At 33.8% G+C, this 27955-nt stretch overlaps 1 protein-coding gene across 2 annotated transcripts in view; it reads right to left on the bottom strand.

Moving 5' to 3' along the window:
* KDM5B (lysine demethylase 5B) overlaps nucleotides 1-27955 on the bottom strand; it is a 66730-nt gene that overhangs the window by 23744 nt on the left and 15031 nt on the right. Inside the window, exons 2-13 of one of the 2 annotated variants that reach the window (XM_051998625.1) lie at nucleotides 20142-20219; nucleotides 16287-16409; nucleotides 14308-14478; nucleotides 12869-12925; nucleotides 9661-9795; nucleotides 7689-7785; nucleotides 6438-6547; nucleotides 4605-4763; nucleotides 3792-3911; nucleotides 2685-2843; nucleotides 1806-1987; nucleotides 500-662 (exon numbers count right to left, since the gene is read on the bottom strand). In XM_051998625.1, the coding sequence (XP_051854585.1) occupies nucleotides 500-662; nucleotides 1806-1987; nucleotides 2685-2843; nucleotides 3792-3911; nucleotides 4605-4763; nucleotides 6438-6547; nucleotides 7689-7785; nucleotides 9661-9795; nucleotides 12869-12925; nucleotides 14308-14478; nucleotides 16287-16409; nucleotides 20142-20219 (1554 nt within the window). The remainder of the gene's footprint in view (nucleotides 1-499; nucleotides 663-1805; nucleotides 1988-2684; nucleotides 2844-3791; nucleotides 3912-4604; nucleotides 4764-6437; nucleotides 6548-7688; nucleotides 7786-9660; nucleotides 9796-12868; nucleotides 12926-14307; nucleotides 14479-16286; nucleotides 16410-20141; nucleotides 20220-27955) is intronic. The other variant, XM_051998626.1, reaches the window with a different exon arrangement.

Raw genomic sequence — 27955 nt, 5'->3', positions numbered from 1 at the left:
CATAGATTAAATTTGAGCTCCATCACTCATGCCTGTATGACCCCAGGTATTTCACTCAACTTCTCAGCACCAATTTCCTAATTTGTAAAATGAAGACAATGAACTAGTTCATTTTCCACTCTCAATTTATGATCCTTGACCTCCCTATATCTGTGAACTATCCATGAGAATGGCAGTGTAGAGAATGTCATTTGAGGCAATCGAAAACAAAACAAAAATGAAGTCTAGGTTGACAAAGTACATTTTCCTTATTTATGATAGCACGAATTACTAATGACTGGTTGCACTCTGAGTTGGTTTTTACATCTTAAAAACTCACTGGCTTCATGGAATATGTGTTATTAAAATACACCAAACAGCCATTTCTGCTATCAAATTATGCTATGTGAGAAATTCTTAGAACTGAAACAATTTTATAAAAAATAGTGAATGTCTGGAAAAGAGAGAGGAAAAAAAATGAAACAGAAGAGTGGCAATAGGGTAAGAGCTTAAAACATACAGGCACGCCATGAGCCATTAGGGTATTTGGGTTCATGATGGTGACAAGCTGGTGGAGGAGATCTGGCTGGGATACAAAGAGCTCTGGAGCCAGTTTCTTCATTACATCTTCCAGTTGCTCTGCTGCATAACCTGGGGCTCCATACCAGGTTTTTGGCTCCCCCCTACAAACAGATTAGGAAAAAATAAAAAATAAACAAACATGTAACAGTCCCTTCACTAGTCCTTGCCCAACGATGTGATATCTTGAAACTTTCCTATTTTCAGGTCCTGCTTCAAATGACTATGCTATAAGGGCATGGTCAAACAACAAACAATTAGAAAACAGTTTTTTTTTTTTTAAATAAAACCCCATAGAAAACAATCAGATAATAAGATTCCTAAGAATCTGCAATATCAAAAGTCTAATACATTAAGATTGATACTATTTCTTAAACTAGATATAGGCTAGAATTTGGGGTGAATGAGGAATGGCAATACAATCTACATTGCCCACTGTATAACAATTGAGGTTAATGGAAAGCTAATAAGACAATTAGCATTTCTATAGAGGCTCAACATCTTTAAAACACCTTCAACAAATTATTCTGTGACATTCCAAGGAGATATGGTAAGTATCATCTTCCTCAAGATCTGGAAGCAATTGCCAAGGAAGAAAAGCAAAGCTGCCACTTTACATACAAAAGTTGACAAAGCCTCTCTTCTCAGCCCTCTTCTCCTTATGTAGGAACCAAAGTAAGGGGACATATGCAAAGAAAAACCAAATTAGGGGAAAAGTTTATTTTTGAAGGATTTAGGAAGCAGTAAAGTTGGTGCACAACTTAAGGCCTACCTATAGAGTTACATCACTTAGAAATAGGTAGTTATACAATGACTTGCCAAGAAAAGAGCTATGTATGATATGTGAGATCTCAGTGAATAACTATGAAATTATGACAAGCCAAAAACTAAAAATTAAATAGCAAGAATGAGCTAATATTACATTGTAGTAAAGGTAAAACTTTTAAAAAGACATCCTACACTGATGATCAACTCAGTTGTCCAGAGCAGTACAAAGATAAATGTCAAGTGACTGAAAGAGAATAGAGATATTATGATAACATAACATTATCCCTGCCCAAGGACAAACTAACTACCATAAGGCATTTTCCTGGGTTAGGTCAATAATCTATCAATAACTCTGCTATCAGAAACTGGATGACTAATGGGGGAGGGAGGGAGATCTAAAAAAGAACAAATATTTAGTTATGAAACATATCCTGGATACCCTCTGCCCTCACCACAAAATTCCCCTGGGGATCTCTTACCAGTGCAGATAATTAATTGAATAGCTCCAGTGGTCTTCAATGTGCCAACAAAATGAAGAAAAACACATTCCCACATACAGCCAGGGTAGCTTCATGCCACATATATCAGCAGTAATATGAGCAAGGACAGATTGCTCCATTACAGGCATGTTGTTCAAATTCCAGCCACTATCAAGATATTCCTAAAATTTAATAAGACAAAAACTCCAGCTTATCTTATATTTTATATCAAATTCATCAATTTGTCTTCAAAATCACTAGTCACTAATTAAATAATAATCACACCAGATGAAATTAATCATTTTTATGTTGGGTAAGAAATACTACCTAAGAAGGCTGGAGAGTAGTAAATCTGACAAATTTATATAGCCTAAATTTATTTCTTTAATATTTTTGATGCTAACAACCACTTTGATTTCCTAATAAAAGATCTAATAGCAGAAATGTTTTTCGAAATTTTAACTTATGATATTTGGTGTGTGTAGGGAAAGTACATTCTTTCCAAATGCCACTTCTACAGTTCACAGTAAAGAATCTTGTACATATTTAAATTGAAAGCTCCTCGGAGTTCAAAATATGAATTTCTACACCACATACTTATTTAATACTTGAACAGTTCTATTAAAATCATTAAAATTTCTGTACTCCAAGAAAATATTCCAGAAGCTGAAAAATCCTCAACTATATGGGAATTGCAAGTAACATAATATAAATGACTTGACAGGCTACACACGGACTACAACAATTCAATATAATAAGGCCAGAGATATAATACAATTGCTAAAGGATATCCATTAAAGAAGGATCTCTATTTCCACATTTCTATAGCAAGCTGTTTTCACATTTTGAAACATATATGTCTGAGGTTTAGAACCTTACCTCCTCCCCTGGGGAGAGTTTTATTTTTCCATCTCGTACAGGAAAACCACTGCCAAATTCTTTAGAGGCGATATCAGCACCATACTCCACTGTGACATCCTCTTCAATGGTGCTTACCAGACGCCAAAATTCTTTCTCCACCAGCTCTGTGGGAACCATCTGGAAATGAAACAAAAGGAGCCAAGGAATGAATTCCCTCACCAAAAGTTCCATTTCTCAAAGAGGAAGCACAACTTGGTCATTTAAAGAAAAAAAAAAAAATGTTCCTTCTACCAATGGCCCAAGGATCAAAACCAGTAACAAAATTTCACTTTCTAGATGTCGTGTTGTAAAATACAATGAAATTTGGGATTTCCTACTATCAAAAAGGGAAAAAGGGGAAAAGGGGGGGGGGGGGGGGGGAGAAGAAGGGGGTAGGGAGGGAATTTTGTTTGGAAATCAGTAATGAAGCATTCCATTTTCACACTAACAACCTTATTATCTAATTACCCTAGCCCTGTTTTAATAATCTTAGACTTCTTGAAACACTTTTCTAAGTACATTAGCTCATAATATTTCAGTGGAGACAGATAATATTCCCTGTTTCATAGGCAAGGAAATTGTCTGGGGAAAAAAAAAAAAAAAAGACTGAGTGAACAAATACCCCTTCACATGGTATGCTACTATATACCCATGGGGGAAAGGGAAGTATAACTTGGAAAACAGGATAAAGAATGCAAATACAAGGAGTAATTAATGCTAAAACAATATACAATATGCTGAATTAATGCTAGGCTTAAAGGCTGAATAATCTAGATTCAAGTTCTAATATAGTGACTTCTTGAAAAACGCAATAGAGGAAGTCTTCAATTGCCCTTTCCTTCAGATTCACACTATCAACAAGAGAAGAGTCATGGTGAAAATAAAATAAACTCATACAAAAATACTGAAAACTGTATGAGACAATATAAAAATATAAATTACCTGTGTTTAACATGAAATTTCATATTTATTCTGTATTACAGTTAAGACTATATATAAAATGCAGGCTAGTTTAAATGTCATATGTGTACATCATGATCTAGATTTCAAATTAGCAGAGCTTCAAAATTCAAGCCATATACATACATGGACAGGCATGTTGAAATAGTCTGACTTGAATGCATCTGCCATTTCCCCAAAAGTGCGGAGTGTGTAGTCTCTGGCTGCCTGTTCAAAACCAAATGCTTCCTGAGGCTTATTACATTCCTAAAACAAAAGAAAAGAGAAATTATTTTCATTAAAATGACATGCAAAAAAGATGAGGAGTCTCTTCTAAACCCACAAAATGTTGGCCCTCTCTATAATATATAGAGATAATATACTACATATAATTTCATGCTAACCAATCAATTTCCCCAATTTCAACTGATAAAAATCAAATGAATCCATGAAATATTCAAAATATAGAAGCCATCTGAAACCTACAAGAAATCTAGCAGGATTTTTACTAGTATCAAATTATAGTACGCATGTCAAATATCACATGTCACATCTCCTTGCTGAAGAAGGCAATTTACAAAATCTAAAGAAGAAAATAATCCCCTAAATCTGGTCAAAAATTTTAATCCAAGAAAAATAATGCTAATAAAACTGACAGCTTATACTGTACATTTGCCATGTAAACCTTTGCAAAAACCAACATCTTCAGGACTTCCTATTTTTCCTAAGCCTTTCTTGGTTTTGTCATCTGTTTCAATAATAAAGATTTCCTTTTTTCTACACCTAATATGGAAATTTTTTTGCTCAACAATGCATATTTGTTGCAAGAGTTTCATTTTGTAACTCTTAAATAGAGAATTTATTTAAATTCTCAATAATTGAGAAGAACAAAATCAATTTTAAAAAGTTCAATGTACCTCATTACACATATCAAAGCAATACCCAAGTTCTAATCCTTACCTGAGCCAAACATTTAGGGCATCTCCAGTCTCCCTTGGGAACATCATGAAGAGGTGGAATCAAGCAGAAAGTATGGTAGCTATCATCACAGCCATCACACAAAAGAAGGCGATCCTCATCATTGCCACTGCCACATAAGAGGCAGACATATAGATCCACCTGTAATATTAGAAATTGTCTTTTTAACAGGACAATGTGCACTCACATCTGATTTTATAAAATTCTAAGACTGAAGGGGATTTGAGAGTTAACCTCTTGATCTCTCTTCTCATCCCAACATCCATAATTGTTACCTAATCTGTTCAAGCAAATCCTTACTTTAACAAATAACCCTCTTAAACATAAAATTCAAAGATTTTATGTTTAACCAAAATCAAAAAATAAATCACTAAATGATTAGATCAAGTTGTTTCTATGATGTCCCTATAATTAGGTTTTTATCTGAGCTGCTAAGCACTTAACATTATATAAGAAAATCATTTCACAGGAATTTGAATTGTGAATATATCTAATAGAGTCAATAATGGCTGTATGAAGAAAGATACCAAATTAAGGGTAGGAAAATTCTAATGTAGACAATACATCTTTCCATTTCTTATTAAGCAATGATAAAATGGAAAACGCTGTGTAAAAGCAACAACCTACTATGCTTTTTAACCTTACATGAAGTTACAAAGATTTATGGCCCTCATATAATTCCCTTCATATTAGGGTAATCTGTACCTCTGACCCCGAAAGAAAAATTTGGAGAAATCACTTGAAAAATGTTATCAAGTCGAAAAGGAGTGGTTACATGGTTTTTTGTAATCTTGGAAAGTCACAGGAATTGATCCAGTAGATAAGAGAAAGACTGGGGGAAAGAAGGAGGGCCTGGGATGTCATGTTAGAGCCTGGGCAAAGGGGAGGGAAAGAGATGAATTTGAATTCTCATGTTCAATACAAATTGTTGAGTGAAAATGCTCAACATAAAAAAATAAATGAGATTTCCCTTCTGTGTTGGTTGAAAGATCTATATTCATTAGCAAATCTTACCTGCTATAATGATTCATAAAGCACAATCTGAGACTTATCCACAGATTTGAGTTCCATCACCAAAGAGGAGCACACTTAAAACATTCTCTAAAATTTAATTCCTTTTAGTTAATATAATTCATAATTTTTTGAATTCTTAAGTCTATCACTTTATCCCACAACGTTTGATGCTGAGTGAAATGAGGCGGGACCAGTAGATCATTGTATACTTCAACAACAATACTCTATGATGGTCAATTCTGATAGACATGGCCACCTCCAGCAATGAGATGAAAAAAATCAGTTCCAATAGAGCTACTGCTGAATTGAACCAGCTACACCCAGCGAAACAACTCTGGGAGATGACTATGAACCATTACATAGAATTCCCAATCCCTATATTTTTGTCCGCCTGCATTTTTGATTTCCTTCACAAGCTAATAGTACACTATTTCTAAGTCTGATTCTTTTTGTACAGCAAAATAACTGTTTGGACATGTATACTTATATTTTATTTAATTTATACTTTACCATATTTAACATTTATTGGTCAACCTGCCATCAAGGGGAGGGTATGGGGGGGAAGGAGAGGAAAAATTGGAACAAAAGGTTTGGCAATTGTCAATGCTGTAAAATTACCCATACATATAAACTTGTAAATAAAAAGCTATTAAAAAAAAAAAAAAAAGAGCATTACAAGAAATATTGTCTTCAATATTAAAAAAAACGAATACTCCCCCTCCCCCAAAAAAACTGATCTTCTGGAGAAAAGCAAAATGTTTTCAACATCAAGCTAGGATAATAAAGAAAAAGGTGACTCACAGCATTTGTGCTTTTCTTAGACCGACTCTTGGGTTTCTCCTTCTCAATTTCCCCAGTATGCTCTTTCTTCTCAATGATCTCTCTTTTTATTGTGCTCCGAATCTCTTTCTCTGTTGGCAACAATCCAAAAACAACTCTAAAACATTCTATCATGTTTATTATGTTTTATAAAGAACTTACTTTGTTTCCACTGAAACAAATTACGGAACTAATATAGGTAATTTTCCAGTGGTAAGCAAAGTGGCATATGCCCTAGGTTTCAATACTGTAAAAAATATGTATTACTAAAGTGTTACTTAAGTTTCTCTGGAACTTTCCAAAATATGTTTAAGATGAGTCTTATTTAAGACCCAACACACAAAAGAAATACTTGGCTACACAGATGACTCCTAATTTTAAATTTTCACATTATTGCTAATGTTTTCCTATTAAAAAAAAAAAAAAGAATTGTTGAAGAAGTTAATTTAATTTCATGTTAAATTGAAGGAGAAGAAGAAAGGGAGAAGAAGGGAGGAGAGAGAAGAGAGCTGCTCCAATTTATTATTTTCAAAGAACCTAAGGTTTTGGAGCTGTACAACTGTTTTTCAAAGAGTTAACTAAATAGAGTAAAATGAAAAGATTCGTGACTAATCTGTTATTTCTATCTATACAATGAAGTAATACATTTTAAATCCAAAAAGACATATCTTAATAGTTTCTACTATATATGTAAAATGAACCTTAGGAAGAGTGCCAGACTATAAAATAATTCCTTCAAACTAGTTTCAAAGTCTATATTTACCTCTAAAATAAAAGTAGCATGAGGTCTCTGCAATCCAGATGAATGGAAGTTAAAGCAAGTACTAACCAGAAAATTCTTAATTTCTGGCTTTTCTTTCTATACCTAAACCATGGCCAGAGAAAAATGTTATGTTCATTCCTTGGTCCCAACTCACTCACAGAAGTGTGAAGGTGAAATTAAGTTTCTGTACATAACCTAAGAAGTAGAAGACCATCCAAAATTTCCACTGGGATGCAAACAGGTCATGAGTGAGAAAAAGTAAGTTGGCCTATACTGATTGAAACAAATTGTTAGCCAAGTGTTTTCCAAGTTGTTAAGTTTTCAAAAAATGCTGAAACTGTTACTGTTACTGAATTGAATTTTAAGACTACATCCAAAACTTACATTTGGGAACTCAATCTCTTATCTAACAATTAACTTTGGTTTTTTTATTTTTATTTCTTCATCCTGCATTTATGATTTATTCTTACCATTTTCACACTTTGGTGTTGGACAACCCATTCGACGTCTCAGATTATGAGTTCTGGCTTCTGGAGCCTCTCCAGGTTCTGTTTTAATATTAGCAGCCTTTAAAAAGTAACACATTAATATTTCATTAAATTGATATATTTAAATATTGTAAGTAAAAGTTAAAGGTACTTAGTAATTTAGCATTCTTTTCTTTTCAGTTAATAATATCTTATTTTCCCAAATATATGCAAAGATAGTTTCCAACATTCACCTTTACAAAATCTTGTGTTCTAAATTTTTCTCCCTCTGCTCTCCCTTTCCCTGTCCCCAAGACAGCAAGCAATCCATTATAGGTTAAACATGTTTAGCATTTTCTTTCCAAACATATGCCACCAACCTTAAACAAATATCATCCAACTCATTTGGAGACTCTCTCCAGAATGCCATATAATTAAGGAAAATGAACAACACAGATGAGAAGATCAGGAACTGCTACTGTATAAATGGCCTCAACTCTTTCCTCACACCCTATCCCAGCATCTTAAGTGACACCTTTTACCTTCACATTCACATTCAGTCACAAGACAAGGGCCTCAGGTGTTATATGGATGGTATGTTAATATACTTTCATCTCAACCTACTCTCAAGATTGAGTAGGGAGTTCTAAATCCATGGTCAATTGCCTCGGGCCCATTTGGTGACAGGGAATCTTGGCAAGTGGGACCAAAGACTCAACCCAGAGCAAAAACGCCATCTTTTGTCAAGAGTCACCCAGCAAAAGAATTTTCCTTTCTTTCTTTTTTTTTTTTTTGCAACTGTGGAAGATACAAGCTTACATGGGTACCTCTTAAGTTTGTACAGATCACTCATCTTTCAGAACCTCCCTGCTGAAAGAGAGGGATGTTTAGGACAAGAACTTACTTGAACAGAGCACCAGCACTGGAGACATGAGGACTTGAGTTCAAATCAGACTTCAGACACTAACTACCTCTGGACAAGTCACTCAACCCTAATTGCCTCCACATGCCCTACTCACTCCCCAAATAAAAAGTGAATCTGAAAACCTCCTTTTAGAAGATAGTCAATCTTTCTCCTCCATTCATTCTTTCTGAGTCCAGAAACTTACCCACTAGATCAGATTGGATTTCAAAGCCTTGCCTTCCTTTTCCATGAGAATTTCAAAATAATACAAATGTGAGCTACCTTTTCCTACACTATTCTCTTGTATTCCCTTATGAAATCCTATGTTCTTCTATCTGCATTTTTGTTTTTCTTCCCGGGTTATTTATACCTTCTGAATCCAATTCTCCCTATGCAACAAGAGAACTGTTCGGTTCTGCAAACATATATTGTATCTAGGATATACTGCAACATATCCAACATATAAAGGACTGCTTGCCATCTAGGGGAGGGGGTGGAGGGAGGGAGGGAAAAAAAAAAATTGGAACAGAAACGAGTGTCAATATAAAGTAATTATTAAATAAAAATTAAAAAAAAAAAAAAAAGAAACAAAAAAAAAAAAAGAAATCCTATGTTCTTTTATGATCTTATATTATCATCCAATATATTCTATACGTCTCAATTTCTTTCATAACCACACACTTTCTTCTCATTACATTTGCTCTATCACTAACCAGTATACCTCTGAGAAAATACAAAGTTTTCATTCCATTCCTAGTTCTGCTATTAATTTTTTAAATAAATATTTTTCCACGCCCTATATCTCCTAACCTTAATCCCACTCCACCCCCAATCCATTTTAGACAGAATCTCCTACAACTATTTTCCAGTTTTTCCTGGAGCTCACCTCCAACAATTACTTACCTTTTTACCCAGATATTAAAACATGTTAGAAAGTCACCTACTCATCAAGGTACAATCTTTTACTTTACCTTTACTTTACTTTTACCATTATGTCCACTAAATTAAACACGGTACCATATGCTATATGCCTTCCAAAATATCAACAGTTTAAACTTTTAAGACTCTCACCTCTGCTCTCATGCGTTTTGCACGACGTGCTGGGGGACACGTTTCCACAGGCTGAACTGACTGTCTCTGGGGAATATCATGGGGTTTATATTCCTTGTCCTTTGTATCTGTGGTGAGATTTGGCTTCTGCAGACACTGAAAATAACACAATTGGGTTGGTGAGATTTCATTCTTCCTTTTAATCACTAAACAGGCCCACATATGATTCTGTAAGGTAGCTTCAAATCTATTGGTAAAGAACACAGAATGTATACAAGCAATGATGGCTACTTGATATCATACCTATTTAAATGGCATATTGGGTTCTCCAGTCAAAGATACTTAACATAAATACAATGATTTAAGAATAAGATTTAATTTACTCATAATTCTATATCAAACATTAGTTCAAACATTCAAAGTATGAAGGCCTGAAAGCCAATTGTTTCTGACTAAGGTTGTAATAAGAATCCATTCCAAAAAAGTGTTGGAAATTTAAGACAGAAGCAACCAGATATGCTTGGTAGATTTGATTAACAATAACACCAACTTTTACACATCATGCTACATTATTCTTAATGACTTCTAAAGATGTCCATAAATTCCTTATTCTAAGTAGCACAAAAGAAGGCAAGATTGAAAGAATTGTTGCAAAAAGAAATCCTTTGTTACTACATAAACACTATTATAAAATATTAAAAATTGTAAAGCAAAAGCAAAGAAAACATTTCCATATACACTGATTTCTGAACTCAAAAATAATATTAAAACTTGCAAAAGATGACAGATACAAGACATTTCTTATTAATATCATTGAGTTCCTAGTCCCTCCTTCCCCCCCCCCCCCCCAAAGTTAACACTGTTGAGAACAAAATCCAAGAGATGAGATCAAGAGTTTTCTGATTTGGTTGTTACTGATCCATCATTAGCATATCATGAGAGTGTGTTAAAACAGGCATCTACTTTAATCTGCTGAAAAAAATGAGCTCAAGTATGTAACGAGTGTTAAGAGCAACTTGAACAAGACATTTATGGGGAACCTTTCCAGATCTTATAAGATATGAGTAACTTCTATGGCCCTACATATAAATTATTGGAATTAAGTCCTTAAAAGATTTGAATACTTTTGAATAAATAATTCTGGGCCATATAAAAAAGAATACATAGCACTATATATATTGAAATCGCAATTTTTTCAATCTCCTGATAAGAATTTCCAGCTCTAAGAAAATCAAATGCACTACAATCCTAGCACTTACAGAAATGAAGCTATTGATCTATCTGACCGAAATGCTATAAGCTGGTAAAATTTCTTATCTTTTTGAAATGATTAGGATGGCCATCAATTATGAGGCCAAAACATAAAGGCTCATTAATCAACACCAACCAAAAAAAAAAAAAAAAGCAGATCAGTAAAAATTAGAATCTAAATGCTGCTTTTGATTCTCCAAAGCAAATTCACAAATCCATGAACGTTATACAACAGTCCTAAGCACTTAAGTCTGAATTTCCTCTATTCTTTGTTATTGGAGGTTTTAAAACAACAAAAATTAAGGCTGTAAACAAATCAATTCCAATTTCACTAAAAGGAAGGAAAAGAGCTACTTAAAAAAAAATTTCTCAATTTCTTGGCAAAGCCAACTCTGGATCAAGATGTCAATCAGAGTAATTAAAATAAAAATTGATCCCACATGGAATTATTAATGCCTGGCACCATTACTAATGGATCTCTTGCCAAGAGTCTCTATGAACAGGATTTCTGTTTGGAGCGTGCTTTGTACCACAGCAACAATATTCTCCCAATATGGGGAAAGGGAAGAGGAAACGCAAGTCTACTAGATATTTATTTCATTTCAAAATATTACTTAAAAGCACTTTTATTGTTTCACATGTGATAACTATTCAAATACTGTGTCTAATTTTAATTCTACTGGGGAAAGAATACAAGGGTGGTAAATCTTAAAAGATAAGAGATTCTCAGAAGGAGGTTTCTTGAAGAGAATTAGATATCAAGTCTATGGTTTAGACAAACTTGGTGTACAAAATTACTCTCCACATTATTCTTCTAATTTAACTTCTGCCCTGGAGTTCTCCAACTGGCAACTCCATCAGGCACAACTTTTTATTCCCCTTTTTCTGCCAAGCTAATGAACTCATTATCTGAAAGATATGTAGTCCATTCATCCTAATATTCCTTAATAATACTTTAGTAACAAACAAATTTAATCCAAAATACATTAACACATGAAGACTGAGTGAAGCCAAATATAATTTAAATAATTCCATTTTCCCAAGCCAGCAAATACTACTTTTGGGGTAGTAAGTAAATAAGTGAATAAACAATGTTTGCAAAAAGAGGTAGTACCACATTGCAGGGAAATTTGCATAAATGCTAGACACATAAACCAGGGTAACTCTCCTAGTCCTTCTTTGAGTTTTCTCTTAATGCCCCCTTTTATATTCAGAGTAGGTAGAAAAAAATCTGGGAATAATGGCAAAACCTGTAATCTGGATCAATGAAGCTCTAGAATGCCAAAAAGTTCCAGAAGCCTCACCCAGCATCCAAATAAAGCATATTTCAACTACCAGATGAAAGCAAAATGACAGTAATCCACAGAAGGTCAGAACTCTATAAGAAAAGGGAAAAGGGACTTTAAAAATAATTCATCTATTTCTTTCCTTTTGTGCCCTTTTTTCTGATACCATTATAGATCACCATCACACTTTAAGGGACTTGGCTGACACAGTTCACTGAAGTATTGTGACCTTGAAAGTTTAGAAGTTAAAAGCACACAGCCAAAAAGATCCAAATTCAACAAACCACTAAGACCCTAGTCATGTTTTAAAAAAAAAAAAGGAGGGTGGGGGTGGGGGTGGGGGGAGAGGAAGTGTTTTAAAAAAACAACAATTGGAAACCCAGCAGAGGACCTGTATGTGAGACCCTACTGGTTGGGAGTGAAAGGAGACAAGGGCCCCTAAAGTATCAACAATCAAAAAGCAAACAAACAAACAAACAAAAAAAAAAAAAAAAAACACAAAGCACTAAAAGACATACACAATGAAAGAAGCAAATTAACCACATTTGTTTGTTTTCTTAGAAAGCCAAATGAAGCCTGTACATCCGAGGCACATCAGAATGGGGGCAATGATGACAACAGGGCAGAAGAGACAGCTTTCAGGCACGGCAGATTTAAAACAAAAACAGCACAACAATAAAAAGGAAACATACCTTTTCCAGAACGCCATGATCCACTAAACACATCAGTTTGGAACATATGTCAGGTGCCTATTGCAAGAGAGAGCTTGGAAAGTTACACTTAACAAAAAGTGGGGCCACAAAAATTGAGGTCACAAGCAGCCCACGTTTGTCTCCTGCTCTGGTACTGTTTCCTTCCACACTGACCAGGCCGTAAGAAGGGGCCTGACGCTGTGGGTCAAGGGAGGCATCTCTCTATGCACTGGCTACCTGATTTCATGATGCACTGAGGTTTGCTTCTACACTACCTGAGCCAGAGATTTCTCAAACACAAACAAGGAAGGCTCAAACTCTTGAAAAATTAAAATCTACACAATTTTTTAAAAGTGTGAATTCATTGGTTCATGCTAGGAAGCTGATATTAAAAATAAATAAAATAAAAAGAATTAGCATAGAATTCTGCCCCATTTCATCTAAAATGTTTTTTAAAAATTGGCACAATTCATCATTTCAGACCTATCAGTTTATTATTCATTTACATTTTGTTGTTTCTGAAAATGAAATTGCTATACTAATTGGATCAGGCTTTGTTGTTTTATATAAAAGCACAAAAAAACTGAGAACCTTAAACACTTATTAAGCATTAAAGATTGTAAATACTAGTGGCCCTATAAAGTCATCTTTCATACCTTCCCAAGATTGACATTAACAAATTTTATTAATATATCCTTAAAAACACATTTAAGTAACTATGAATAATCCTAAAGCATAGTACTTCGAGTAAATAGGATTTCTACATACATTCTTAAACCAAGACTTTTTCAAAGGTGTTTTGTTTTGCTTTGTAAAGCTGAGGACTAAACTCTGCTCTGTTGATCAGACTTCAAAGTTACAATTAGAAAAACATAACAAATGTCAACTGACATAAAAGCTTTTTTTCTCTTTAAATAAGCTCCCTTGTCAAGAAAGACAATGTATCAAAAAAATAATCAGGATCTTCCATCCTGCTACTAATTTTGTATCTCCTGAAAATCTCAATGAAGAGCCCATCTGACAAGAGAATGAATGAGCAGGTATTTCATAGACTGTACTTCATGAAACGACAATCAGGAACACAAAAATAAAACAGGTTTGAGAGAAGAACCAGAAGACTTCAGTCAACAACAAGTATAAGACAAAATGGCACATTTATCCAACAACTCATCCAATGAAAGATGCTTCCCTTAGTTTAACAACCAATTACAGCTTGATAAAAGGTATTATCCCACAAATTTTGTACAATCTAAAAGAAAATCATACATTATGCTATGCTTAATCAAAGAAGTTCACTGCTGAAAATATAAAATATTAATACTGTAAACAGAATCTTTGAAACCATCAAGACCCTCTCCCTATTCCCACTCTTACCCTTCCTCCAAGGAAAGCAACTAGGATTAAAAAAAAAACAGGTTCAGCTAACAACCAATACTCACCAGCAGACTAGCTCCAGACTGGAATAGGTTGTAGGGGTAAAGGATGCGCTCATAATGTGCTCGAATGTGTGAACCCACAGCTTTGCCTGGTGCAAATCCCATCTTGGTGGCAATTTTGGTCCATTTTCTCTCTTTGCAGACAACATCAAATCCACCTTCTTCTGCAACTAACTATTAAATAAAATGGAAAGAAACATTCATTATTCAAGCACTAAATCCAAAGAAGAAATTTTTTTTTCATCATCTGGTTTTAAAAAATTTCTAAAAAGTTAATCAACTCTGAAATATTTGACTATTATGATCAACACAATGACCCAAGAAAATTCCAAAGGACTCATGATGAAATAATTCTATTCCCCTCCACAGAAAGAACTGGTGAACTCTGAATGCAAACTGAAGTATCATTGTCTCGCTTTCTTTTTTTTTGCCTTTTTTGTGACATAGCCAATATGAAAATAGGTTTTCTTGGTGGGAGGAGGAATGGAAGTATAGAGGAAAAGTATTTGGAATTTAATGTTGAAAAATTAAAAAATAACATTTTTAAAATCTTTTAAATTTCTTACATCTTGTGGAATACAGTTAATGAAATAAATTTTTAAAATGTATTTTATTTTTTAAGGTACATTACTATGTCAGCATAAATTGCCAATTTAGGAACTTAATTTTCCTTTATTTTCCCAATAAATTTTCCTTTCCTTACGATTTATTACAATGACTATGTAAGCATAAAACTAAGAAAGAGCTTTTCAAAGAATATTTCCTTATATCTGTTTAAAGCTGGTCTAAATGGGTGCTTTTAACCAGAAGGAAAATGTTTAACTGCACCCAAGGTAGGCCCATCTTGACAATGGAGAGGACAGAAAGGGCCCTCTGTAGGTATGCATCAGATTTCTAGTAAAAGCTCCAAGATTACTCTGCAGTTGCAAGCTAGAGTAGAACTAGTTAGTACAGTAAAATGTGCTTATCATTTATATCTAGATTTGGGTTTATCTAGGATAAGATTCCTACACTCAACTTCAAAATTTGTTATATTTACTTTCCTTCATTTTAGTGACTTAGAAAAGCTATTTTGAGAAAACAAAAGCTATCCTACATGAAATATTGCTAAGCAATAACATCCACAAGGCTGGAAAATCTTGGATAAGTAGAGTTAGGACGCCCCAATAGTTAATTACTATCAACATATTAAAAGGCTAACGAAAATTCCCAGGCTGTTTGCAGTCAGTCCTCTCCTATCTAGAGTCATTCTTTTTCATTTACTCAAACAATAAAAAGAAAAAAAGAAAGAAGTGATTGTGATATTCAGGGAGTAGGGAAGGGGAAGTGCAAATGGAAGAGAATTCACAGCCTGTATTATTGATTCAATAAAATTTATAAGAGCCTAGTAGGCAAAAAACAAAGAATAAATGGGTCCCTGTAGACAAGAGCAAACAAAAATGTACATCTCCCATTTAGAAACTAGCAAAATCAAGGAAAACAAGTAAGCTATATATGTGCAAGCTGCATCAGTACTGTATATCCAGCCCCCAGAAACAGATTTAGGAGCTGTGTTGTCATAAAAAGACAAATTTAGGCTTGCTAGCAGGAAAAATTTCCTAACACTTTCTTAACTGCATCAGAGTAGAATGGGCTGTCTCAGAAAGTAATGGGTTACCTCTATCCATGGGAATTGTTCAGAGACTGGATAACCATTACTTGTCAATTTTATTAGAGTGGAGATTATTTCTATGAGCTGAACAAAATGACCTCTAAGGTCCCTTCCAAATCTCCTATCTGTCATTCTGTGACCTACCAAGTAAATTATCTAAATGTATTAGCAGGTCCTATCTATGCTTAAGACACTCTAAACTGAAATTAGCTCATCTGAATCAAAGTCTTTTTCCCCCCTTTAAATTAACCTCATAGGAAACAAAATTTACCAGTACATCTCAAACTAAAATTTTAAAATAATTTTTAAACATTTAAACAAATTCCATTACCCTATTAAGCTGAAATAAATCCAGTATTTTCCTTTCAACATGTGGAATTTTTAAAGTACATCCTTGGAGTTCCCAAAACTTTGCAATCTGGTCCAAAAAATTCAGTTTTACTCGAGTTTGAGCCTAGAAGACAAGAAAATTATACCATAACTAAATTAGCTTCCAAAAAATGACCAAAGTCTACATACATAAACAATTATGCTCCTTTCCACCACACAATATTTTCAGAACTTTGAAAAATATTCACACAATTTTTATAGTATATAAATACCATTATAAATACCATCTTTCCTAAATTACAGATCAAAAGGAAAAAAATTTAAACCTATTAATTCTGTACTATTAGAAAGAGGTCATTTAATTTAAAAATTTTTAAGATACAATTAAAAGGACTGAAATATCCTATGTTACAAAAACAAAAGCTTAAGAGTTGTTTCATTTAAAGAAAATATAAAACAGATCCTATCCAGAATAGGTGAACTTTAGCCTTTTTAAAACTATTTTTTTCTATTAAATGTCAACATTAAATCTCTCTAAATTTGTGAATCTTTCAACCAAGTATGTTAAAATCCTACTCTATGAAAGCAAATATCTACTAGTAAACATTTATTAAATTCTTTCTGAAAAGAATCTCTCATGACATGATCCTTGCCTTCAAGGAGCTCATAAACTAGCCGGGGTGATAGAGCAATGGTAGATTAGCTGGTATAATAAGAAAGGACTCTCTCTGGAGTAAGGGATCCTTCCTGGGTTCAAATCCCATCCTTACTATTGATAGTATCTTCATTTAAAACATGTTTTAAAGTGAACCTACCTTTTGGGGTTTGGACATATGAATGTAAAAAAATACTATTGTGCTGTGTAATTAAGAAAACTTTGGAGAAAACCCAGAAGGTTTATATGGACTGAGGCAAAATACAAAGAATAAAAAAAAAAAATTTGTTGGTTGCTATACTTCATTTTCAAAGAGGAACAAAATGACATCACTATGTTAGAACAAAGTTAAAATGAGAACTACTGTGGCTGATCAGAGTAACATGAGGTCAGAACACTCTACTATAGATCAAACAAATAGTTCATGTGAAAATTTGGGATTCTACTTCATATTCCTTTTAAGCTACTTCAATTCTGCTCTGTTCAGAGAGCACAGCTCTGTCTTTGATAAGAACACACCATGCTGGATGGTCCTATGCCAGTGTCTCCCATGTGGTACAATCAATTCTAAAATTCTTAAGAATTCTCTCTTAAGATAGACTTTGAGATTGTCCTTGTATCACTTTTTCTGACTATCACATAAGTGCTTTCCCTAAGTTTTTGTTATCTTGGGGAAGAGGGACATGAGAGGAAGAAAAAATTCCTTACTCAAAATCTTATAAAAATGAATGTTGAAAACTATCCTTACAAGTAATTGGAAAAATAAAATACCATTGATAAAAGAAAAAAATGAAAATTGTCTTTTTGACAAGCATACATTTGGCATTAGAACAATGTAGCCAGCCCAGCAGAGTTGTAATCTGTAGTAAAGTTCAAATGATGGGCCATTTATTTCAAGAAAGTTTCAAGTTTAAAACACAAATAAAATATGTGCATAGTATTATATAATACCAAAAAAAAAAAAAAAAATTTAATCCTAATCCCTGATATGTGGAAGAGATAACTCAATGTCTTCTATCTTACCTTGCCAGGTAATCTTCCTAAGGCAATTCAAATAGAAGTGCTTTAATTTCCTATAGTCCTAACACTGAGCACTGTCACATGAATACAACAATGAAGTCAGCCTAACTGCTTTGTAGATCTTCAATTTATAAAGTCTAACATAATATCTTTTTCTCACCCAAACTTTCCTTCAGAGATTCCTTACCACTGAGCTAGATCTGGCAATGCATGTGTCGATTTTATTATCAATGTGTATTGAGTAAAAAAAAACTATACTATAATATCCACATTGTAAAAACTGAAAGACTTTAAAACTCTAATCAATGCAATGGCCAACCAAGATTCCAGAAGAATTATTAAAAATGCTGCCCATCTGGAAATGATGCAGAATGAAAAACACATTTTTGGAAAATGCCAATGTGCAGAATTGTTTTGCTTAACTATGCATATTAGTTACAAGGATTTTGAATGGGATTGGGATGAGAAGTGCAGAGAGGAGGGGGAGAAAATTGGGATAAAGGAAAAATGAAAAAATTTAGGAGAAAAAAATCTTAAGAAATCTAGGGAGACAAAATGAATTGATGTAGACAGAGAAAAAATAAATGTCTTTTAATTGTGACAGATATGATGTGAAAATTTTATAGTAAAAAAATGAGGGAAGTAACATGGAGGTCAATATAGTATACTACTCCCATAATTTAGAATGGATAGAAACTTTAAATAACCTTCAAAAGAGGATAGGTTGCTGAGTAAAGATGATGTCTGAAAGTGAAAATGGGAATCAAATAGAATTCCAACTTCTCTAGGGGGTTGTGAGAGAAAATATACTCATTGAGGAAGAAGAAATCTAGGGACATACCTTTATCAGAGGACATTCAAGTCTCTGTGAGGGCTAACAGAAAGAATACCCAAAGGGCTACTGAACTGTACATACCCTTTGACCCAGGAATGTTTCTACTGTGCTTATATTCCAAAGAGTCATAAAGGAGAGAAAGGGTCCTACATGTGCAAAAATGCTTGTAGCAGCCCTTTTTGTAGTGACAAGAAACTGGAAATAGAGTGGATGCCCATCAGTTTGGAGAATGGCTGAAGAAGTTATGGTATATGAATATTGTTGTTCTGTAAAAAACGATCAGCAGGATGATTTCAGAAAAGCCTGGGAAAGACTTACATGAACTGATGCTAAGTGAAGTGAGCAGAACGAGGAAAACATTGAACACAGTAACAAAGATTACGTAATGATCAGCTATGATAGATTTGGCTCTTTTTAGCAAAGTAGTGATCCAAGACAATTTCAAGACTTGGAATGGAAAATGCCATCCCCATTCAGTGAAAGAATGCAGACTGGAACATACTATTTACACCTTTTTTTTCCCCTTTTCTCATGGTTTTTTTCCCCTCTTTTCTTCGGATTTTTTTTTCCCAACATGACAAATAAGAAAATATAAATTACACATGTACAATCATTTTAAACATATCAGATTGTTTGTCTTGGGAAGGAGGGACATGAGAAGAAAAAATTTGGAACTCAAAATCTACAAATAAGAATGTTGAAAACTATCTTTACATGTAATGTAAAGATAGCATTTAACATGGAAAAATAAAACACTATTTAAAAAAAGAAGAAATGTTAGAGGAAAAGGTTCAGGATGAATTCTAGACAGAGGACAGAAGATAAATGATCAGTTAGAGGGAAAGAGTTCAGATAAGGAAAAGAGGAGAATCTAACAGTTTTTTTCCTAAATGGTTGGTGACTGTTAAGTACAGGGATAGTGACAGAAGCAAGAAAACTCATGTGTAACAGTGGCATAAGACTGCAAAAACAGGCTTGTTCTTTCAATTAGGCTGTAGAGAGGGGTGCAGAGAGGAAATGGAGAACAGGAACGCAATAAGAAATGGAGTGGTAGGTTCCTTTTGAGACCAAAGGTCAGCAGCCAAGCCCAAGTCTAGGTTCAGATGAGGCCTTTTGGATGTAGATACTTTTCCTCCTTTGGGGTGGCTGATTTAATGCATAATATTGAAACCTTACTGTTAACATGCCTTAATATTATTTCTAGAAATTATTTTATTCAACCAAAGAACTGTTACAGTTATAAGTTTTAGAATAAGATAGGTAATTAAATATTTTACTTATTCAATCTTAAAATTAGAACATAATAATCATATATTCAATATAATAATATTCATTCATAACATCACCTCCAATTCATTCAGTCTCTGGATTCGAGGAGTAAAATGAAGTTTATCAACATCACATGCGAATGGTGGTTGCCAAGCCTAAGAGAGAAGAGAAAACAATTAGAAGATGACATAACAAAATTTTCAGAACTCAAACCTAGTGCATGTCAAGAAAAATCAATGTTACTAGTCCCAATATTCAAAAAGGGCTCTTCAGAGAAGAGGGAAAAAAAAGGGGGGGCTGAGGGGAGGAAGAGAGCCACGCAGAAGGAGAAAGGTGCTCATTCTTATTACATCTATACACTTATCCCTTTCAAATCGCTACTCTTCCCCAATGGGTCTATAAAAAATTAAATGGGAATTCTTTTTTTTTTTTTTTGGGGGGGGGGGAGGTCACATAAGCTACAGACAACACAACAAGGCCAGGCACATGACAGAAAAAAGTTTAAAACTCAAATAAAATATGTGCATAATATTATATGATATTGAGAGAGAGAGAGAGAGAGAGAGAGAGAGAAGAAATCTTTAAAACCAGATTTCTTCCCTAGTACATGAAGGCATAGTCCAAAAAAAATTTTTAATCCTAATCCCCAAGATGTGGAAGAGAACTATATCTACAGATTTTTACATTTCTGGCAAGTATGTTAACTAAATTAGCAATATTCTTTATTACCACTGACAGCACATAAGAGTTTTCAAAATATAATAAAAATCAACTTACAAATTGGTTAATCTTAAAACACATCATAACCTCATACGCGGCCACTTTGTCCTTCTCCCCCCCCAAAAAAAAAAAAAATCTACAAGCTTTTCTGAAAGACCATTGATACTACACTACTACTCAAGAAAGACTGCAAACCAAGAACACAAACTGGCTAGGGGTTATAAGTCTAAGAATGAGTAGGAAAAGACTGACAAAAAAAGGAAAATGATAAAAAGCTGAAGAGAATGTGGGAAAAGAGACACACTATTATACTGTTGGTGGGACTGGATGGATCTTCCTATTCTGAAAAACAATATTACTATGTCCAAAAAGCTATTAAAGTATACATACACCTAATATAAAGCTGTTAGTTTACGCCAAAAAGAGCAGAGGAAAAGAACCCAAGCAAACAAAAAGATATCAATTCTTTTTTGTGGTGGCAAAGAACTAGAAGCTGATGGGGTGCCTATAAATTAGGGAATGGCTGAACACTATATATGTGATGGAATACTAGTGTGTTGTAACAAATCTGGTGCTTCCACCCTTCCAGCTTTACTTTCCGTCAACATTTCTGTATGCACTCAAATTCTGTGCACCCACCACTCTTTTCACACCTCTGTCCCCCACTACTCCACAAAATAGTATACATGTTTACATATGTTTAAAGTCTAACTCAACTATCACCTACTACATATGAAGCTATCTACTACTAAGCACCATCTCTAACCACACAGCACAAGTATATAAACCTGCCCTGGATGAGCTATATAGCAGAGCAGACTTCCAAGAACTCATGGAGCTGTTTTCAAAATAGCTCAAGGACAAGATACTAAAAAGAATGTAAAAGATCACGGATGGCATTTTAACTCAAACAGGCAACTGAAAAGATATAGCACTACCAATCCACATCTCAATAAAACATTATTGATAACCTAGAAGAAAACATGAAAAGAACTGACAGAAAATTCCACAAGATTACACCCTCATAGTCAAAGAAGTGACTAAAAATGTATATAGGTATATAGCTTAAAACTCCACAATGCTAATACTAAAAAAAGCATTTGAATCTCTATTTATCAAGTCTCCAAAAATGCTCTTCCCCTAAGTGTCCGTCTCTCATGTAACAGTTAATATTATCAAACCAAACCAAAAGTATAGGACTTTTTTTTTTTTTTAAGAGACCAGGGGTCTCCCCTTCTTGGCCAGGTTGGGACTAATTATTACACATAGGAGCTAGCTTGAACATCCTCAGGCAGTCTCATTATCCCTACCATGCGAAGACTAAACACCTCATCTAAGAACTTATCCCATTGCAGCTGAAAATACTGTTCTACCAACTTAAATGTCCCCAGAAACTGAAATTACAAGCATGTTGAGACCAAACCAGGATAGAGTACATAAAATTCTAAATTAAACAGGGATAACACTTTGCTTCTTAGAATTCCTCAGAACATGGACAAAAGGAACCAAAAATGTTGAGTTTTCCTGAACAAAGTTGAGTTAAGTTTTAGGAAATACTGCATGTCAGGTGTTTAAGACACTTAAGAAATCCTTAAAGAAAAATACAACTACAGCCAACTATTGACATTTCTGGTAATCAACACATGGTAAACAATCATACAGCTCTCACTCAGTTTTAAACTGTCCATTATTGACTGCAAAACTCTAACCCTAAAGAATTCCATCTTATTAAAAATTATATCTTAGGTGGAGCATTTGGTGTTAAGCCAAGTAAGGTAAAGGTATCATGTAAAGGTAATCAGTATCATGATTTTTGGACAATGAAGTATTTTATAGTACGAAAGTCAAAGAGTCCAACTGTTACAACAGGAAATTTTGAACTGGAGTTTCTCTGTCTCTGTCACACAGACACACATATACACATATACACATACACATAATCAAGTAGAGAAAAGGTAACATTTATATAAACTTTCCAAGTTTCTCATTTGTAATCAGCAAAGTAATTCATAAATCACATAGACATCCAAGTTATATAAATTTAACCTGAATAAACATTAAGTAAATACTCAAATATTATATTTTAAATTCCATGCAAGAAAACCAATCTCCCTAAAATTAAGATGTGAATTACAATGTTTTATAAAAAAAAAAATTCCTGATAGGAAAACTAGTAAGATTGATCTATGAATTTTGCAAGCAAGTCATCAAAGTGAGTCCATCAGACTGATTGCCAATGGAATCTTCCTGTAATTTTAGTTATTTTCAATATTTCATATTTAAGATGTTCAAAATAAAAGTTAGTACTTAGTCTAAAAGCCCAGCTGTTTTCCTCAACCCGAAGTATATGTATTCCTTAGGAAGGCAATTAAATAGGAATCTGGGACTTAAAAAGCCTCCAGAGAGATTTGAACAATCAGGTAAATATTTTCTTTACTTCCAATAAGTACCTAGCAACAAGTAACTTGCAAAATGAAAATGAGAAAAATTTGGAAAACAAGAGAAACTTTTAGAAAAATTGTTTCATAAAATGTTCACTTTTAAAGTAAATAATGCCCCCCCCCAAAAAAAAAAAAACCTTTGAAAGTGGTTGTTCCAGGAAGCTACATAATTATTTGTGCTAGAATCTGATACCATCTATACTATTTCTGACATCATCTATATAAACCAATTTGGAAACCTAGTTAATTTATCAATAGTCAAATTAAACTGGGTTTAAACCTGACACCTCCATCTTTCACATATTATCTTTCTAAATATAGATATCTGATCATTATTTTAAGAAATTGATAAGCAAAATGATAAAGAATTATCATCTCCTAAAATGAAGACTGCATGACTCTATACAGACCAGGACCAATTAAAAACCCATTGTCAAAAGGAATTGGTTTGCCAAAAAAACAAAACAAAACATTTATCTAAGATACAAAATCTTTTTTTAAAATTATAGCTACCACCCAAACAAACCCCATCAGAATTAATGGCAAAATTCTCCCTAGAGCAAAGCCCAAGTCCTCCTAAATCAAAATTCTTTTTTTGAATGGAATGTCACCAAACTAGAAAGGGATAGAGAACACTAGCCAATTTTTTCTAGGCGTTAAGGTAAATTTTGCTTAAAAAAAGGCATATTATCAACTCTAATATAAAGTTTGAATAGGCAGAGAGCTGTAACTTATAACCTTGTTTAATAAATAAACCTTTCCTCAGCATTAAAAGTCCTCACCATTAAAAAAACAAAATCCAAATGATGTATATAAGTAGCATAAGCTTATAATCAAGCCTCATATTGCATGATGAAATTAAAGTTTTTATATAATTTGTCAACTGTCAGAATTAGTATTTCAAAGAACTGAGATTCAAAAGATGCTTCCAAGTTCTTTGCTTCCTCTAGAGAAAGCCCCTAAAGAAAATATCTCCTTATGAATAAATAAGTTTGAAGCTAGTTCCCATTGGATGACTATCAGGAAGACAAAGATTTAAGTAGTCAAGCATGCACTTTTAAACAAAAAGGTATTTCACAAATCTTTTCTTTTTCTTTCTTAATGTGGCAATCACTATCAGAGCAGCTTTGGGACTGTGGATCATGTGCAGTTCTGGTAAGAGGTATCTGAGTTCCAGTATGTTTGTCTAGACTTTAGAGGGCACTTACTCTTCAGGTCATTATTCAATTAATTCAGTTTTTTTAAATCTGACATAAGTTTAGTTAGACATGATAGTATCTTTACTTTTAAAATCTTCAACCCTCATGAGAAGGGAGGGGTTTGCTTTCATTTTCCCATCCAAAAAAGCTAATAACTCTTCATGATGCACTCATTATCTATCTGAGAGGGAACAGCACATTTGTCTCCCAATTGCCAGGTTTGGGAGGTTTTAGCCTTGTGGCTTTCAAAACGGGGACCTTTTACGACTTTGAAAAAATTAAAGAGTTCTTAGCTCTCTCTCCCGCTAACCTAAGTATACATTGAGAATTTGATCTGATATACTTGGTTCTGTAACTAATAGCTGCTTTTAAATGTGTGACCTGACTTTCAAAAAAGGAATTTTAAAAGGTTAACTCAATATACCTAAGATTCAAAATTGTTTAAGAAATGTATGAAGCAAAAGGAAAAAGATCAAGTTTAGTTGTTGTTAGTCCAAGAACATTAGTCCTTGTTCTCTAACAATCCTTGCTCTTTTTCCTTTTATTTTTTTCTGCTCAACATGTCTTTTTTTTAAATTTCATACTTTTAGGTTTTTAAGTTATCAAAATTTTGACAAATTCTAATTGGGAAAGTCATGGCTAGTAATAGCAAAGGTCTCTATATTAAACTAGGTGATAGATACACAAACATAAAAATACTAAAAACTTAATAGGACATCTGCTACAACCAGTCAACCAACAAAAATACTTTAGAACATACTTTGTACACTGAAAATACGGATAGCTAAATTTCTTTTTTTTTTAATACAGAACACCTCTTTATAGCTCCTTAAATTAATAAAACTTCCAGAGAAATTTAATCTTTAAGAATGATCAAGTGACTTCCTTATAGTAATTAACCAATAACTTTTATATTTCACTGAAAACAAATTTGTTTAAGGTAAGTGAGATTATTATAAATATTTAATGTTAAAACCTAGGAAAAGCAAAATTTTAAAAACCAAATAGTACTGGCTAGAGAACAGCTGCTCAGAAGGCTTAGTGTGCCCTCTACTGGTTCTGTGCCAGCTCAGCTGATTATGCAAATAACTAGTTTTGTTAACAGACCATTAATCATTCAGGAAGATTCCCCAGAGAGTCTTTTGATACATTTTGATCTTCAAGTATTGGCCAGTATTCAAACCTCTGCAAAACCAAATTCTTCTCTCTTTAAAAGTTTGTTCACTTTTAGTTGTCAGTCTTTTCAGTAACGTCTAGTTCTTCATGACACCATTTGGAGTTTTCTTGGTAGATGAGCGTTTTGCCATTTTCTTCTCCAGCCCCATTTTATAAATGAGGAACTGAGAGGCTTAAGTGACTAGCCCAGGGTCACATAGACATTAAGTGCCTGGCAGAATATCCACTAAACCACCTCCCTCCTTCTTAAGCGTTTGTTCATTACCAGCTTTATTCTCCCCAATAAAAATGTTTTTAGTTTTGTCTCTAAATACTGACTATTCACCTTTCATTTCAAGTGGGACTCTTTTCAAGTATTTTCACTCCATTTTAACAATACTTGATAAATTTTGGGGAGTAATGGCAACTATTTAATAAAAGGCAAGTTTCCAAATCAAGTCTTCCCACTTGATCCCACCACTAAAAACTCTAAAAATCACCCAACATGTCAACAATATGCAAACTTGTCCAGTGCTAATAACTAATGATAATAAAAGCACAGCTGTTAATACTTGGCTTAAGTTTCTGTTACTGAATTAAACTCTTATGTGGATGGGAGCTGTCATGAAGGCAGCTGTTACACACAAAACTTTAAAAGAATTCATGAGATCAGCACACATGCTTGAGCGCAGTGCACACACACCTCCAAAAAAGTCATTTAAATGATATTTAAGAGGTTGTTCCATTAAAAGTATTTTTATGCCTTCCACAAAACCAGAAAATTAATGTCAATTGTCGAAAGTGATAATATTATTATTGTTCTGTAAGAAATGACCAGCAGGATGAATACAGAGAGGACTCGCGAGACTTACATGAACTGATGCTAAGTGAAATGAGCAGAACCAGGAGATCATTATACACTTCAACAATGATAATGTATGAGGACATATTTTGATGGAAGTGGATTTCTTTGACAAAGAGACCTAACTCAGTTTCAATTGATAAATGACAGACAAAAGCAGCTACACCCAAAGAAAGAACACTGGGAAACGAATGTGAACTATCTGCATTTTTGTTTTTCTTCCCGGGTTATTTATACCTTCTGAATCCAATTCTCCCTATGCAACAAGAGAACTGTTCGGTTCTGCAAACATATATTGTATCTAGGATATACTGCAACATATCCAACATATAAAGAAAGGACTGCTTGCCATCTAGGGGAGGGGGTGGAGGGAGGGAGGGGAAAAAAATTGGAACAGAAACGAGTGCAAAGGATAATGTTGTTAAAAAAAAAAAAAAAATTACCCTGGCATGGATTCTGTCAATATAAAGTAATTATTAAATAAAAATTAAAAAAAAAAAAAAAGAAAAAAAAGAAATGACCAGCAGGATGAATAGAGAAGCTTGGAGAGACTTCTATGAACTGATGCTGAGTGAAATGAGCAGAGCCAGGAGATCATTATATACTTCAACAACGATACTGTATGAGGATGTATTCTGATGGAAGTGGACTTCTTTGACAAAGATCTAACTGTTTCAATTGATCAATGATGGACAGAAGCAGCTACACCCAAAGAAAGAACACTGTGAAATGAATGTAAACTGTTTGCATTTTTGTTTTTCTTCCAGAGTTATTTTTATCTTCTGAATCCAATTCACCCTGTACAACAAGAGAATTGTTCAGTTCTGCACACATATATTGTATCTAGGATATACTCTGATATATTTAACATGTATAGGACTGCTTGCCATCTGGGAGAGGGGGTGGAAGGAGGGAGGGAAAAGTCAGGAACAGAAGTGAGTGCAAGGGATAATGTAAAAAATTATCCAGGCATGGGTTCTGTTAATAGTTATAATTATTTTTTTTTAAAAAGTGATACTATTAAGGATTATGCTTCCAAACCCTAAATTTAAATAAAGTACATTAAGTTAATCAAGCTACCTAATTTCCATACTTGCTGAATTGGTGGATCCCAAAACTGTACCTTCTCAATTGCCAAATCTTAAGACTTTTTTCTCAGTTTTCATTCACACTGATCTTCCAGTAGTGTTTGGCATTATCCCATCCCCTAAAATCTTTTTCTTAAATTTCTTCCTTAATATCCCTGACATTATTCTCTCTTGGCTCTCCCTCATATTTATCTTTTTTCTCCCTCATTGGTCCATTACTATCTCTAGCAGTGATAATGAAACAAACCCAGGACCTTCAATTCAATTTAGTCAAGGTTTTTTTACCCCTCCCCTGGAGATCCCATGCATTCCTAAGACTCTATATATACCCATCCTGAATGTCTAAGCTGAGCTCAAGTTCTAAATTTCTACTAAATTCTACTAAATTGCTACTGGACAACACTTAAGTTTCCAAATCAATAGGCA

Source organism: Antechinus flavipes, chromosome 4 (assembly GCF_016432865.1).
Source record: "Antechinus flavipes isolate AdamAnt ecotype Samford, QLD, Australia chromosome 4, AdamAnt_v2, whole genome shotgun sequence".
NCBI classification, from domain to species: domain Eukaryota; kingdom Metazoa; phylum Chordata; class Mammalia; order Dasyuromorphia; family Dasyuridae; genus Antechinus; species Antechinus flavipes.
The sequence above is the reverse complement of the archived record's forward strand: the minus strand, read 5'-3'. Positions and strand labels throughout refer to the sequence as shown.